The sequence below is a fragment of the Ruditapes philippinarum genome, unplaced genomic scaffold, assembly GCF_026571515.1.
Source record: "Ruditapes philippinarum isolate M1 unplaced genomic scaffold, ASM2657151v2 ctg6116_1_1_1_1, whole genome shotgun sequence".
In the NCBI taxonomy this organism is placed as follows: Eukaryota; Metazoa; Mollusca; class Bivalvia; order Venerida; family Veneridae; genus Ruditapes; species Ruditapes philippinarum.
In genome coordinates, this window is record NW_026857527.1 from 90001 (window position 1) to 108053 (window position 18053).

Below are 18053 nucleotides of genomic sequence, written 5' to 3' on the forward strand. Positions count from 1 at the left end.
GGTCACTCTGAACACATGACAAAACTATGCAAATGCGGTGTTGTGATACATAATTGCTCTGACAAAATATGTCACAATAATATTACGATCGGAAAATCCGATTTTGAAACGATTGCAATTGCTTTTCATTTTTTTTTCGTTTTTAAACGACAATTATTTGTGACCAATGACCATGAAAAATATTTGTTTGTTTGCTTTTACACATCTAACCTACTCGCTAATTACACAGGTGAGAATGCCCGCAGGGACGATTGTTTGTCACGGCCGTTTAATAAATACTTTAACACTTAATTTTGTACATTTGGGCCGACATTCAGTGGCTGCTGGCCGCAATATAAAATAGTCGTTTAATGGAATTAAATTAAGTAGTAAAAATCATCGGGAGGGATTTTATGCGGCCGCTTAATAAAAAAGTCGCTTAATAAAGGTGGACGCAAGTACGATGCCGACTGTATTTCCATTCAACACTTTGATCTTATTTTAGTACATGTATATGAATTTACAACTTCATTCCTCATAGCAACAGATTACATCCTCCAATACCCAAGAGTCATCATACACATATGCGACAAATTAATAGTACATACAAATGAAGTTTGCAGAATATATACAAGCAAATAATTAACTCATTAACACCTAATGACAGAACTTAATTTGAAGTTAATGCTGCACGTAATATAGACAATATATCTATACTGTCTTACTTACATATATTTGAACTTTGAAGCTGATACCTTAAGAAATAAAAAAAAGTTACAGTAATATCTTAACTATCTTACTTCTAAGCCCTGAACTTTAAGTTTCATATGATCTTCTCGTATAGTTTTACCATCTTTCCGTTTCTTCCAACAATAACCATCTTTCCTGTAGCGTACACTGTTCCGGTTAAATAGGAACATACAGCCACTGGGTGGTCGCTGCTTCACCTCATGATTTTGCCAGTCTGTATGGCGAGAAAACGCCAGCAATATGCTAGCAATTTCCTGAAATACAAATTGAACATTATAAAACATAAGAAGCTGCAACAAGAGCTGTCGGACATAGTGCTCGACTATTCTCAGTTGCATGAACTTGGATAATGTAGAGCCTTTTTAGTTCAAAAAGGGCCATAATTCTGTCAAAATCAATCTTAAAGTTATGGACCTTTCTACGGATATTTCAAAATTCAAAATTTTACCAGTTCACGTTTAATGTTGAATTCTGCTTAAGCCACACTAGGGTGCAAGGACGGTAGCTTGCAAGTCTATGAACAGGCTCAATTAAACTTAAGGCTGCAACATTTTCAATTTTGCTGTGTTACGCTTTCTTCAGGGATTCTGTTTTTATCTATCTTGATATGACGGGACTGGAAATATTTTTTCAAGATTTTTGTACTATTTTGTGTTGGTCAAACAAAAGTGTAAAAATGTTTTAAATTCAAATCTGGCCATTAACTGTACTTGACATAAATTTTTCAATCAAATTATGAGTATATTTCTTTATCATCATTTTTTACATTTTAAGTGCCCCAGTGAATATAAGTAAGAATTTCAAGTTTTTATGTTTATAGACCTATGGACCTCAGTGGAGCACCTTCAAGGTATAAGAATAAGGACTGCTGCACATACCTCATTGGTGTTCCAGCGATGTCTCGCTCGTGGTAGAACCTGAGCTACCTTCACAGATTCAAGCTGCTTTGGTAACTGTATGTTACTTGGAATGTATTCTGAAATTATAAAATATCAATATTATACATTGTACATGATTGATATATGTTTATTTTAGAGTTTAGGGTTGGTTGAATGTTAAACAAATTTGTAAATGTTACAATTGCTAACCAAGTGGGTTCAAACCCTGTCAGGGGCAAGCCGTTGTTTCCTTGAGCAAGAAACTTTACATTCATTGTTTAGTACTGGTTGGTTCCAGGAACGGATTCGAGAGTGTTTCAATAAGCTTACAGCTTCCAACACAATCAAACTAAAATAAATTTGTATAAACTAATTGGTAACTATAGAAGTTCTAATGCTGTCCATAATTAGGCCCATCCTTGAATTTATTGGAAGTGTAAGAGAATATAATATTTATGTCATTATGATATAAATTATCTAGTAACATGGTTTCATATTTTCTACAGATTTTTTGTTGCTGCTGATAAAATAATGAATATGTTGATTCAAAAACTATCAAGTCCATATGTGAAAGAAGATTTAACAAACCTTGGACTCTTGTTTTGGACATGCTTCAAATTATTTAATAAATAACATCATAATTATAATATGTATAGAACCAAGTTAGACAAATGCCTCTATTGGTCACTGTTACTTTACCCACAGTCAGCTGTCGATTCAATCCAGTGTATATCTGTATGACTGACTATTAATTTACTTATCTATATTTCACTTTCTTACCTGTTTTCATGATTTCAGTAAGATACAAGTCATGTTCTATGCTTAACAGCAGTTTATAACATGCCCACAACCATTATCTGCATGTTTTTTGTGGGTTTTTTTGAGACCATTTATTGCCACCATTGCTTTGAAATAAGTCTATAAGTCGTGTACATAACAACGGCACAGTTTTAGACATTTCATCTTGACTGGCCCTTGCTTCTGTATTAAGTTGTTGGTGAATTTTTTCATAATTTCTAGAGATTTTATTAGCTAATCTAAATTATTGATTTTCTTCAAATTATCTGTATAGATTTTTAGCGATCTACAGAAAATATCAATGGTACATCTCCATCATTTCGATGAGAGCTGTTAACACTTACCCATGTCATTTGTATCATGTAACAGCCAGCTTCATACCAGTTACGTATCTGGCTTCATACCGTACATCACTTTTATTTTATTTTTCTAATAATGAAACCCCTTTAAATAACAAAAGACTGTTTCCAATTCCAAAGCTTATATGACTCAAACAGAGCCTAGAAAAAATCCAATCAAAGTAAAAGTTCCAATTGCTGTTCTAAAACTATAACCTAAACAACTTAACATGTCATCTTCCTTTCCAAGTCAACAACCTCGTGAAATTATCAGCTCCAAATAGAAACATCAGAGAGCTTTTTATTTCAAGCACATGTATCGTAAATACGCTTTTTTCCGATTACTATAGAAAACTTTGGATAGGAAAAGTGTATACCAATAAGTCTTTGCGATACAATTATGGCCGCATCCAGTACTTTTCACAAAAGATATACGACTAAATAGATTGCCCTAATCAATAAACTCACATCAACTAGCTTTATCATTAGTTGTCACTGTGTTGTGTCTGTAGGGACACCTTTAATCTTCTCTCTACCATAAACACAATACAACAATCTAAACATTGTATATAAACACCCTTGTTTATACCATGTGTTGTACCATGCTGACATTTTTAAATGAAATCCTTTTTGCTTTGAATTCAGAACTTGGTAATGTTGTTAGTTTGTAGGGATATCAACATAAAAAAAAATCAAGAAAGAAGAAAATAGTAAACATTTCTTGTCATAATATATAATGGATCACATTTAAACGAGAGATTGTGCCAAGTGACACTATAGCTCAATCAGTAAAGCTGTGAAAACAGTATTGGTAGGGTACAAAGGGTTTGAGTCTTTAAGGCTGCAAAAGTTGTTTTTTTAACCAGTGACAATGTCATATATATAGTAATTGACTCTGTATTATTGGTAGCATTAAACTTCTGTATACCATTATTGTTAATGTTGTTCAAAAATGTTATCACAGTGGATAGTCTTAACTGTTACAATAGTTTTTATCATATCTTAAAACCAACAGTTTTTCTTAATTATAATTTATATTTTTATCTATTTATTTTTTATCTATCTTTTTATTTTTATTTTATTATATCTTTTCTTTTGGCAAAAAATTATGTGATTATGAGGATTATATGTCATGGCATGAATACCCCCACATACCACTTTGTCAGAATCAACAGTGGTCATTTAGAGCTCAAGGACAACCTCCCTGCCAAATCTGAGCAGTGCATTGCTAAGTTATGTATTCATGTATTCTACATGCTTCAAATGTGAAAATGTCAAAATCAATACACTGCGGACAGGCATTCTTAAGCATTAGAGCAGATAAGCTTATTATAGTAAAAATCCCTGTGACCTTGACCTTTAATAGTCACCTAAAAATCAAAAGGGGTCATCTACTAGTCATAAACAATGTCATGCCAAATATGAAGACTGCTGACCAAAGCATTCTTAATTAGCAATTGAGCTGACAAGCTTTTTTTAGTCAAGGCCCCTGTGACCTTGAACTTTGACCCAGTGACTTCAAAATCAATAGGGATCACAAAATGGTCATGATCAACCTCCATGCCAAATATGGGTCAAAGGAATCTTAAGTTATTGGGCAGACAAGGAAAAACCGCTGGACAGGGAGACAGCCGGACGAATAAGCTGATTCCAGTTTATAAAAACATCATGACACTCGTTTTAATTTCATATATTTAAGTTTTTTAATTAAATTTATACTTCTAATTTGGTACAAGTAAAACAGTGACATCATCTCATTTTATCGTGACATTACTGAGTTTGTTATATTGTATCTGTATTCCATTCCATTAATAAACATAAAAATTTGATTGCATTGCATATATTCATCATTACAAAATTCCCGTGAGATGACACCAAAAACCAACCACCAAGTATGATAACAAAACAAGTTGGCAGAATTAAACGTAAATAAAACAAGTTTTGTTTGATGGAGAAGCAGTAAAGGCAGGGGTATCAACTATAGTGGAACATATCAAGTACTATAATCAATATCAGTAAAAGCATTATGTTTGACGATAGTCCCCCGATGGGACCGCATTTATCAACATTGCCACATTGGCGAGGTAAATATCTAGAAAACTTGTCCCAATATCGATTCCCAGGAATAACAGCGGAATAATTTTGCTCATTTTTGCCACTCAGTGATAATGCAACAGTACATTATTTCACACCTAGTTTCATAAAATGCCTAGGTCAGCCGATCATAAACACAAGCTATCATTACTGATGGAAATATAAACCTCTGTCGGGGGAATATTATTGGGTGACAGTGACGGCAACTGTTCTTCACAACTGTTCAAATATTTGTTTGAAATATATCGAAATAAATGACAGGGTGATTTTTTTAAATATTGACGGCCATACATAACACATCCTTCTTTTTTTGATATGACTAAGAGTATATTAAAAACTTTTCTTGGGGTTGCATTTTAAATTACATTAACACTTTAAAGGGTAAAAAGCTGTATCTTGCGAACTATTTTTATAAAATCTATACATAGTAGAATTATGTTGGGTCCATTATAATATAAAGTAGATTCTCCAGAGTAGTTACAGAGCATGTCTCTTGTTATTTCATGCACATAAATAATGTACGTAAACAAATTAAAATTTTCTGGATCAAAAGAATAATGCTGCTATTTTAAGTACAGTTTTAACAGTGTAGCTATGATATCGTGCAGGAGCCATAATTATGCACTTTAAGATATATACAAAGTTTACAAGCATATTTTTCTTTCATACAGGCATTACCGATTTCTGTTTTTTTTTTTTCAAAATTCAAATAATTCTATAATAAAAATATCAAAGAGCGCGATTTATTAACGGATACAATAATATCATTTGAATATGTTTTAATTGCGAAATTATCCAGTTCGCTATTCATTGTACATATCGCCACATTTCATTTTTGATAATCAAACACCCTCATATCAATCGGCTATTATGGCCGACGAAAAGGCCCGAGAACTTGCAATTGCCCTTTCACAAAATCTGATTTCATTCCATAAGGGGCAACGTGCTTCGGCGCAGATGCCAATAAACAACAAGCAGTAGTATTACAGCATGAAGCAAACTGATAATGGGGGTAGTGTTTATATGTCACATTGTAACATTCTCAGTATGATTTCAAACATGTTACATTCATATAATCATCTTTAACCCTTACTTTACTAAATATCTTAAATGGACTCATCCATCTTTAAATCTGGATGAAACCATTCATCATTTTTAGGGGAAATTTCAAAATATGTACTGACTGAATAGTAAACTGTGTAGACCATGATGGCATGGTTGAGCCAGCTGATCTTTGTCTGCACTGATTGCATGGCAGCAGGGTAGAGGCCCCCATTCTTTAATTTTTCTTGCAGTGCTTTTTAATTTAACCACCGTCCTGAATGAGCTTAATAGGTAGAGCGTTAGACTGTGGATCGGGCAACCCAGATTCGATTCCTGGATGGTGCAGATTGATCATGAAATCTTATCTATGGTCATTCCCTTTGTACCTCTGCTCTGGCATGTACAGAAGTTTCAGTTCTTTGCGAAACTGAAGGCAACTACTACTGGTAAACTGCTTTACAGCCTGCCCAGGAAGGAATTACGGTGACTGAATTGTGCTCTGGTAAATTCAATGTGGCTTACTGTCATGATCCTGAGTAAAAACTACCAACCTAAATGCCGCCATTTTTTAACTAAATGCAGCATGAAAATCTAAAATACTTCCCTCTTTTGTTTAAAATATGTGATCAAGGTTCTCTTTCTTATAAATTTTATTCAATAAAAAAAAATAAACATATTATAAATTCAAATAAAGTATTTTTATTTGTTTTTTTTTTCGTCTTTGGGTAAAAGCCTTTCATAGTATGTAATCAAATCATAAGTAGATCCCATATTTCGTCATCTGTACAAAAACAAATAAGCTGCCTTTTTGAATTAAGCAATTTTATTTTGACTCTAGATTCCGTGACCCATGCTGCCACCCACTCACTTCATTAGGAAGAAAAATGAAAATTTACTGTCACATCATAAAACAGGATTATTTCGATTTTTACAACCTTGTATGTACTCAACTAAAATACATCTTAGACGAATCAATCACTGATAAATCTCAGACACATCAGACTTTAGTGCACACACTTACCAAACAAATAACTATTTTAAAGACATTTGCATACAATGCAGTTTCAGTTAAATTTAAATAATGTACCATTTGACCAAATTCGTTGTTGACATACTATGGCATAATTTTATACATATATCTTATTGGTGGGTGGGGTTGGGGGACTCATTGGTTTAAACATATTTATTTAAGATTGATTGCAAAACAAGTTCTTGCATTTTATATTTATCACTTTCAAGCCCGCTTCTTGGAACCAACCAGTACTGGTGTCATATGAAAAAACATTGTTGGTTGTGACCGGATTAGGACTCGAACCCATGATCCACGGGTTGAGAGGCAGACACCTTAACTAGGCCATCACTACCCTTACTCTTGAGGGGACTAATTATTTAAAATAAAAGCAAGCAACTGTCCAGTAAAGAAGTGCAGTGTCACGTACAGAGCTATATTTAAATGGAGAGGAAGCTATGACATGATATTCTTCAGATTTATTAACCTGCAAGTTCACATCGTTGTGAAATATTCCAACACCATGTTTGACACTAGAAAACTTTACCAATATGTATGCCGCAATGTTATCTAAAATTTGTTATTGTAATACAAAAATATACAAAAAGATGTCAATAATCTCAAACAAGGAATTGTGGGTCAGGATTGGAAATCTTTTTATTTTTAGAGCTTCTTGTCCCTCTGTTATATAAGTCTCTTATCTTCAGTAGACTGTGTTTGGTAACATACCTTCAGTAGACTGTGTTTGTGGATTAGACAGACGGGTAACATACCTTCAGTAGACTGTGTTTGTGGAATAGACAGACAGGTAACATACCTTCAGTAGACTGTGTTTGTGGAATAGACAGACAGGTAACTCACCTTCAGTAGACTGTGTTTGTGGGTAAGACAGACTGGTAACATACCTTCAGTAGACTGTGTTTGTGGAATAGACAGACAGGTAACTTACCATCAGTAGACTGTGTTTGTGGAATAGACAGACTGGTAACTTACCTTCAGTAGACTGTGTTTGTGGGTAAGACAGACTGGTAACATACCTTCAGTAGACTGTGTTTTGTGTTTATAGTCAGACTGGTTAACTTACCTTCAATAGACAGACTGTGGGTTAGACAGACTGGTAACTCACCATCAGTAGACTGTGTTTGTGGGTTGTTGTTATTTGTCATCAGTTGATGAGACAGACTGGTAACTTACCTTCAGTAGACTGTGTTTGTGGGTTAGACAGACTGGTAACTTACCTTCAATAGACCCTGTGGGTTAGACAGACTGGTAACTTACCTTCAGTAGACTCTGTTTGTGGGTTAGACAGACTGGTAAACTTACCTTCAGTAGACTGTGTTTGTGGGTTGGACACTGCTATGCTGACTGGGATCTCCATTATCACCAAGGCAACAGCGCCAACGCCAATATATATTTCTGCCTACATTTTACATCTGGACTATCCTGAAAATAAAATAATTACAATATTTGAAAACATCTGAAGGTATGAAAATGTAATGTGTTTGAGAAGCATGTATCAAAGTATTCTATATAATTTATGGCAAGTAAAAATAAATGTAATGCTATCAAAGTATATTACCCAGATATGTATATAGCTCTGTCCAAGGTGATATTAAACTGCTCAGAGATTTAGAAGTCTGAACTATCCCCTTACTCTAAAGTAACACAAAACTGATTATATCAAAACTGAACAATTCTGCCCATAGCATATTAAGATGTTATTCTCCTTCAATAATACAATAGCATGACATCTGATACAATAGTTATAACACCATTGGCAACAATAATTATGACAACAACAACAATAATTTAAATTACACCAACCAACAGCAACAATTATATATAATTATATTACACAAAAATTGTAAAATGACTACGCGAACAACACTATCTATTCCTTATTTAAACTTGTACTTATGCACAAAGGCACTTATAATCAACAATATTTTGTTTAATATTTTCCATGTTCTTAACCCTTATCCAACTGCTCTGAATTTTGAACATTTCACGAAAGATTCCAGGGCTTTCAGTAATAAAATAGTTTTTTGCTGTTTTTTGTTGTTTTACATCCAACAACATGGTAAAAGTCATAATTGATGGATCCCTGCATTATATAACTTTATGTTTTCAATGAAAGCACTAATCTTGCTTTTTTTGTCTTTCACCAACTTAATTGTCCTTAGCACAGTAATAAGGAAAGGCATTTCTATTTTAAGATACACAGTCACACACCGAGAAAATCAAAAAAACAAAAATCAAATTTAGATAACAACAAAAAAAAATCAAAATAAATTAACTTTAAAAAACATCTTAAATGAGATTATTGAATCTCGCAATGACAATCCTTTCATACTGAAATAAAGATTAACACACCTCCTGTTATCTGTGAAGATCAGAGTAAACAATAAAATATTTAATCAACATGATTTCAACACAGGAATCTCAATATTATATATTTGTTTTGCATATAAATTTGGACAAAGGTGGGACGGATGATTTAAAATTAAAATATCAAAGCTTTCTTTTTTTTATTTATTGATTAAAACATTTTACCAGTCAGATTGTTAACAAGAGAGTAATGCTCATGTTCATGATACAGATTCTCATTACCACAACAGTGGCTTAGCTATTTAGACATTTGCCTCTCAACTAAGTCATTTAGGGTTTGAGTCTAACTTAATTACAGCAACAGTAGCTTAGCTGTTGAGACATTTGCCTCTCAACTCAGTTGCCACTAAATCTGGGATCAGAAGTGATTTTTAGCAGTTTCTACCATTATAGAGCCAGGCAAGCCTGCAGTAACTAAGGTGCAGTCTAACCTACAGCTCTATACTGTTGGCTGACATAATTTGGTTACCACTCAAAGCTTTTACTACTTCATGGACATTATCATTTTTTGATTAGCCCTTGTCACCACAGAAAGGTGTCGGTAGGCAGGGTCCATCCGCCTTTTCAGGCACTGAGAGTTCCAAAGCCAAACAGAAAATTGTCACTCTGTTTATTCTATTTATAATGAAATGGGGCATGAGCTAATATCTTATTGTATTAGAGAAAGCTTGGAAAAAAAATTTATTTACCGGGTAATGCATATTCTTAAGTAATGAAAAATACGATTCTGGAGAGCTAAAATATTGCCAAATTGTCTGAATCAAAATTTAATGATCCATTTAAAATGATTCATTACAGCTGATAGCCTGATAAATTAAAAATATAAAATTCCAAGTTGATCTGAAGAAAATATTCAGTAGAAATCACCACATGGGAAGGTTAAATACATAAAAAGATTCAAAGGTATTTAATATGAAATCCTGTCTCAAATCTTATGTCATTTTAAATCTTATTTTATTTGCCATTTTTTTACTTTGTCAGTCAATAAACTTCAGTAAGAAGGATTGATCTATTTAAGGTGACAAATACAAGGGAAACATCATTGTCAAAGGACGACAATTAATTCTAATATTACTAATTCCTTCATGACAGAACATTGTCTGTTAATCTATAAAATGATAATTCTTTGCTATTGTGGTGGAAAAAAAAGTTAAAACCATTATCATTATAACCTGTTATTAAACGTCTAAAATGGACTTGTCCGCATTTCAATTTTTGGAACAGTCTATTATTAATTTTCAGGATAACAAGATGAAAAATTTGGTTTAAACATATTTTATCTAATTTCCATTACAAAACAAGTTCTTGCAACTTATACTAATCACTTTTGAGTCCACCTCCTGGAACTAACCACCACCGCTGTCATATGAAGAAACATGGCAGTGACCCAAGCTCGAACCCATGATCCCTGTGTTGTGAGGCAGAAACCTTGACCTGACTAGGCCACAGATCCCCTTGATGAAAATTCACAGCAGTATAGACTGTAGAGCCTTGTGAGACTGACTACAGAATATAGAGCCTGGGCAAAATGCATACACATACTTTTCTAAAGCATAACAATTTGTATTTCAAAATATACCAGTTTTGAATGTGTTTAATATAATGTTATTTTTCATTTTACTTCTGTCACTGTTTTCGAAAAGAGACACTGAATGGGATGATGATCAATGCATCACTTTAGTGCAGCAATGGGTTAACTCCTATTAAGATTCAATAGGAGTTAATCCATTTCTGCACTAAGGTGACAAATTATGCTTCTTCTCAAACTAATTAACAAATTTACAGAACATAAATCATATTAATAAATAAATAAATAATAAAATATCCACTTGAACATTTTCTTTCCGAAAAGAAAGTAGACCAAAATATGTATTTTTCACATTGAAAGCTAAAATAAACATTATGAAAGTTCAATCATATGAAATAATATACAAATCTTACTCTAAAGAATTGATGCAAAATATTTGAACTAAGTTTTCCATGACCGAGTATCTTTTTAATGATATTTCTAATAGGGGAGAATTTTGAACTTTATAATCAATATAAGATTAATTAGACATTTAGTTCTATAACAACAAATCAATTTCTGTCCATTACATAAATCTCTTGAACATAATACTGTTGTTATTCATTGAGAGGAAATCATTAAAGCCTACAAGCTAATATCCTTACAATATAAGTTCTTTTATCAGCAAGTCATTCACAATATTGTATGTAATATAGGAACACAATAATAAAAGTAGAGAAAAAAAACATAAATTAACTTTATATATTATAAAGGGTAACATCATGTGTTCATGTATATAAAATATATATCTTATATCAAGCACAAACACAGTAAAAAAGGGAAAATTTAATGTTTGTTATTGAATTGTCTTGTGTACATTACAAAATGAAATTCACCAGGTCACCAGTTAAAAAAACGCCAATGAATGACATTAAAACAGATTGTCCTAGCTCCATGAAATATTCAGTTACTTTGAAAAAAAAATTAGGAGGCTTAAATTAGAGAATAGATGTTGTGGAAAGATACTATACACTTCAGATGTAACTCAACTGTGACTATTGGAAATTTGTTTTCCAAGAGCTTAGAAAATATTTAATTGAGAGACATGCATGTAAATTGATGAAAAGTTATCCAAAATACACCATGTAACAAACTAATTGCTTGCTTTTTTGTGTGGCTTTTCCACTTTTCTAAATACAGTATTTTAATTTTTTTAACTACTGCCCATTTTTTATGCAACATTTTGTTATGTGTATGATAACAGAATGCATTCTCCTATCTTGTACTAGAAGCAATCTCATTTATTTATACAGGAATGATTTCTTTTTCACATGCATTCCCCTATATCTGTTGTGTAGCTTTTCTAAATAGTGTCCTTGACTCAGCAAGTTGCGACACAATAATTATATCATAAATGGACTAGTCCCTCTTCCAATCTTCCCCATGTTATAAAATGTTTCAAAGTATAGCCTTAACTAAGGAATAAAGAATATTTTGGATTTTTCCAAGCTTGAATCCGTTGGTACAAACAAACTTTTAACAGTTACAGCTTCGAAAATAAACGTAACAGGCTGACGGGTAGTGCACCACGACGTTATAATGGTAAAAGTCTGTATACTCTTTAACTACATTTAGTCACGATCTCTGAATAATATGTATTTATAGTAAAAACCTCCTTGCTTCAAAAACATAAAATTTCCACCTAAAAAAAAAAGCATTAAATTATCCTTCATTTTATAAAACACACATAAAATTTCAAGGAATAAATCAATAAAAAATCAAGTATAAACAATTAAAACAATTTCTCATTATCAGAACACAAATAGCAAAAAGATAAAACTTTTCAGAAACTTAAATGTCTTTAAAAACATTCATGAACATTAATGAATTGGTGAAAAAAATTGAAAGCATACAGGAACACACCCCAGACATTGAACATTTCATTCCAGTTTTTTATGTCTAGTTATTAAATTTTGACATTCATTTGGCACGCATATAAACAACTATCTCCTGTCTGTATACTGGTATCTGCAGCTGAAAGTTTCTATGCATAATAATTATTGTACTTTGGTTTTGAATTAACCTGAAGTGCTTGAAATGAAGGTGCTTTTTTAAGCCTTTGCCCGCAAGTATAGAGCCAGGCCAGCCAGAACATCTGTGTTATCTCAGACCGGACTCTAAACTGGTGGTAACTGTTCCAAATTATATGTAGGGCAAATCCATTTCAGAAATTTTTCAGGTTAAAGGTTAACATTTTAAGAGCTACCATGTGATCATGATGTTAGCTGTAATCTGTCTGGAACTGTGGGTTTTTCCAAGTTACAACCCCCCCCCCCCCCCCCCCTAACCAAAGTACAAACAAACTACACATTTTTGCCATTTATAGCTTCATGGTGCACTGCCGTTCACCTGTTGCTCTTATTTTAAAAATTAAAACTGTAAACAAAAGTTTGTCTGTATACCCCCAGATTTATTCTTAGTTCCGTAGTAAAGTTATTATCAGACTTAAAAACCATCAGTATATTACATGACCACAATATGTATCTGTATAATATAAACAGGCTCCTGTTGACAACCTAATATTGTGGTGCGATAGATCAACTTGGTAATAAATATATTGATGATTATTTTGAAGCACACTGGTTGATCCGACTACAGTAATACAGCACTTTTTATAATCTTCAAAGGCACATGATGCCTCAGAAAATGGATTTAGAGCAAAATTTTAATAAGAAAGTAGCACTATAATCATACCAGTTGCCAGCAGAGCAAAAGTAATAAAAAAAGTTCATGTACATGGAAAACTGAAGATGTGATAAGATACCATTAATAAAGAGGTTTTAACTTTTGAGAAATAAAACTGATATCATATTTTAGGCATAATGGGCCTTTAAAGATATTTATACTATCTACTATAAAACAGGCAATCTTAATTGCTTTTTTATAGAACATTTCAATTACCTATCTACATAATAAATTTAAGTGATTTCACAGAAATTGAAGAAAGAAATATAATCATAGAATCTGATTATCTCTTTCATAGCATACATAACTTTGTCCTCAGATTCTTCATTCCATAGAAATATGCTTAACATGATTGTTTCGTGCAAAATCAATTATAAATAAAGATAATTACAGTAAGAGTCATCATGTATAGTCAGTATATACATGTAGTATTATACACCATTCTGATGTAAGTTCATAGCAAACTGCAACTAACATTGTGCACCTAACAGTACAATAGTATACTGGTGCCTCGTATTTCCGTGGTACCCATATTTCCAAGGTATCTGAGGCTTAAACAGTCTAAAGTGCCTCCTAGACTTAATGAACCTGCCAGTAGTTTTACTTTTAGTTTTTTACTGTATTTTTATCGAAATGTAACATATAGAACTAAAAAAAAAACATTTATATTTTATATTTTAATATTTCACCATTTTTCTTTAAGATTTCATACCTTTTAAGAAAATCTTTTTTGTTAAACAACCATTGAGGTATTTGATAAATGCCAAAGAGAAAATCACCCCTTTCAGATGAGCCTAGGCATAGGTGTACTAATTAATAAATAAAGTTTACTATTGGTTTTGCTTTTGAAACTGTTTAAATGTAATTGCCTTGGAAATATGAGAACACAAATTTACTCACAAGGCCGCAGATGGGTGTTAATTACAATGTTGTATACATAATTCCTTACATGCATACATTAAATGGAATAAACTATGATGCAATTGACATGTCTATCCTACAATATTCACTTAGTTTTCCAGAATTTTATCCTTTCAACTTTGTTGTCTGTGTTAAACAGTTAAGTACCACGGAAATATGAGGCACCCGTATACTGTGTGTAACTGTGACATCACAAATTATTGTAATTCAGAACTCAGCAAAATTGGGTTTTTCCAGGCTAATTATAAACAAAATTTTACTGCCAAAGCTTCAAGGTGCACTTTCTGCACTATCGTTCACAATAGATAAGTCAGTATTCCAAGCTGTAACTGTAGAAGTTTGTTTGTACCACCGGATTAGTTAGAAAAATCCAAAATATTCATAATTCTGGAGTAAGTCTATTATATAATGTACATGTACCTAAACTTGTATTAATGAAAGCTCTCTTCTAATAAAACATGAACATCTGAATTAGTGACCCTCAATGTCAGGGGCCAATTATGGCATTAAATAGAGAATGATTAACTAACTGTATAAAAATTTTGTAAAGGTATCAAGGAAACATCTTGGCTCAGCCCCTGGACCAGGTAAATATCTGGTAAGAAGATTTGTAAACATTTGCTTGTACCTCAGGATTGGATGTGAAAAACCCATGTTTGTTGAGTTCTTGTTAGCATATATTTCCTGCTCCTGTGACCTCCACATACTAAAATCATTATAGCCTTTAATACTAAGGCACTTATAATATTTTGGGTTCTTTCCCAAGCTTATCTAGTGGTTACAAACAAACTTTTACAGTTACAGCTATCAGATTATATGATGATTATAACAGGCAATGATTAAAACAAAGAATAAGAAACTTAAAAAAAAATCACTAGTATTAAAATTTTCCATGCAATAACAAGTCATATTCCACCTCAGGAATATTTCTTAATTAACTGGACCAGGAAGACTTAATTTTCCACAAGAGTCAAACCCAAAGAAACAGACTTTAACATGTTTTAAAATCTCTTTTTTCTTCTTCACATATTAAAATGTATGATTGTCTAAAATAAACAAATGATTTAATCTTATATCTGGTCACATCCAAAAGACTGAATTCAATTTTCTAATCAAATTCTTATCATTTTTTTTACCATTTAAATGTTTGCTGAGTGTACAATCGTTTATTACCTTTATAAGGAAATAACTTTTTTCTCCAGGAAACTGGCTACACTACGAACAGCAGACTTTATAATCACCTAGAAATTTGATTATCAAGGAACTTTAAGCTTGCTTGTTAATTATTGACCTAAATTCATACCAGGAAATAATGACATAATAAATGAACAAACATAGAGCTCAAATTAACAAGTGTTTTTCCATACAATAACAAATCATATTTCGATCCCCCACCCACCCTGTAACCATGGGTGATTCAGAAATATTTTATAGAAATATTAGAGATTTGTTGTAACGCCACGATTATGCCCCGCGTGCAGCCAAAAATTTCAAATGTTATAAAAGTATTAGTTTCAAATTTGTTTGCACAAACCATTTTTATTCCACCCACCCACCATACCCTGTTCCGTCATTCCGGCCTTCAGAAGTTCTGTCATTCCGTCATCATCAGTTTCCGTTCATTATCTTGTTAACGGTTGCACACATTCAACTCAAATTTGACATATGGATATATTATAGGAAAATGCAGGCCAAGTTCCAACTCAAATCTGTCTTAATTCTAAAGTGGTTTATCTACCTGTATGTAGTCTTAATTTTAAAGTGGTGTATCAATGTGGTCTTAATTTTTAAGTGGTTTATTGCATACTTTTTTTATGGGTTTTATGTCTCACTAGCACAGCGGCACTTGAATGATTATGAGGGCAACTTTTCAGGGACATTTAAAGCCTAAAATACTCGCTCTAACCCAATTTTGGTAAATTTAAACGCAAGTTCATAATTATAGAGAAGACCCAACACCCACTTCAAAAGCTACTGTCTTACATAATGATACAAGAGCTGTCCGTAAGACAGCGCGCTCGACTTTTTTATTGCTTGCCAATAAAAAAAGTTTTTGCAGTAAAAGGCAATACAAGAATCTCTGTATTTTTAAAGTGAACAATGGCCATGAGCATTAAGATATTTAGTGAAGAATTATTTTACTGAATTGTGTGATACCCTTGAACACTGCAGCAAAGTTTGAAATGTTTAAGTCAAAAGAGGGCTGGTAAGAAAGAAAAAAAAACTGAGTTGAGCCTTAAATAAATTTAATAGTATTAAACCCACTTTGAGAGAATAAGGTATTTTTACGTCACTCAGAACACCTTGGTAAATGACATAATTTATGGTAAAGTGAACAAGTGGATAGGAATGAATTTTTTTAGATTTTTTAAGTTTTTTAGTGCTTGCCTATAATACAAAACATTGACAGTTAAGGGCCATAATTCAAATAAAATCTTTGACAGAATTACCTTCTCCTGGACATGTTTGGGAATCATGATTGTAAACAAGTATTCCAACTTTCAAATTAATATCTCAAACAGTTCAGTCAAAAAGTGGACTGGTACTAAAAACTTAACCAAGATTCTAAGTCGATAAAAGGCCTTAATTTTTAAAACAAATCCTTGACAGAGTTACCTTCTCTTGCGTACAGATGGGGGTAATGATGTGAAATAGCATTAAAAGTTTCAAAGCAATATCTCAAAGGGTTAAGGCAATAAGTGGATTTTACCCATATTCAATGTATTTTCTAAGTCAAAAAGGGGCATAATTCTGTCAAAAACCTTGACAGAGTTATGTCCTCTTGTCTGTTGATGAAGGTCGTGATGGTAAACAAGTATGGTCAGTTTCAAAGCAATACCTCCAATGGTTTTGAAATAAAGTGAGGTGGTACAAAAAACTTAACCAAGCTCAATACACTTTCTAAGTCAAAAAAGGGCCATAATTCTGTCAAAAACCTTGACAGAGTTATGTACTCTTGTCTGTAGATGGAGGTTATGATGGTGAACAAGTATGGTAAGTTTCAAAGCCATACTTGTAATACTTCTGAAATAAAGTGGGGTGGTACGAAAAACTTAACCAAGGTGTGACGCCAACGCCGACGCCGACGCCGGGGCGAGTAGGATAGCTCCCCTTTTCATAGAAAAGTCGAGCTAAAAATCATTCAATGTTCCGAGCAGGATTCAAACCTGCATTTACATGAGGTGAGATAACATAATTTATTGAGAATAACACTTAGGTCACAGAGACCAGGCTGACACTTGGGACAATAATCATTATATAGATCTCATAGATTCACTTTTATTGTAGAAGAAAATAAGGTGACTGAATTGCACAATATAGGAATGAACTTGTCAGAATAAAATGAAATATTCATGGCTGGATAGTTAATCAAACTTATTAACATATAATTTACCATTCACAAGGGCATCATAGCAGACCACTATCAAATTATTGGCCGTCATAAATATAAATACACAATGCATAATAAATGATAACATTTGGAATAAATTTGCACAAATTTCAGGCCAGTCCTTTATATCACAGGAAAGGGTTGTTTCCACAGAATAATAAATGAGACCTATTCAAAACATAATAAATCTGCCAGATAGATCAATCATGGC

At 32.7% G+C, this 18053-nt stretch overlaps 1 protein-coding gene across 1 annotated transcript in view; it reads right to left on the reverse strand.

Annotated features, from left to right (window-relative positions):
- The window catches only part of LOC132750084 (calmodulin-binding transcription activator 2-like), a 75284-nt gene that overhangs the window by 44572 nt on the left and 12659 nt on the right, over positions 1-18053 (reverse strand). The window contains exons 2-4 of the mRNA XM_060740022.1: positions 8214-8333; positions 1608-1705; positions 780-983 (exon numbers count right to left, since the gene is read on the reverse strand). Of these exons, the coding sequence (XP_060596005.1) occupies positions 780-983; positions 1608-1705; positions 8214-8268 (357 nt within the window). The 5' untranslated portion in view covers positions 8269-8333. The remainder of the gene's footprint in view (positions 1-779; positions 984-1607; positions 1706-8213; positions 8334-18053) is intronic.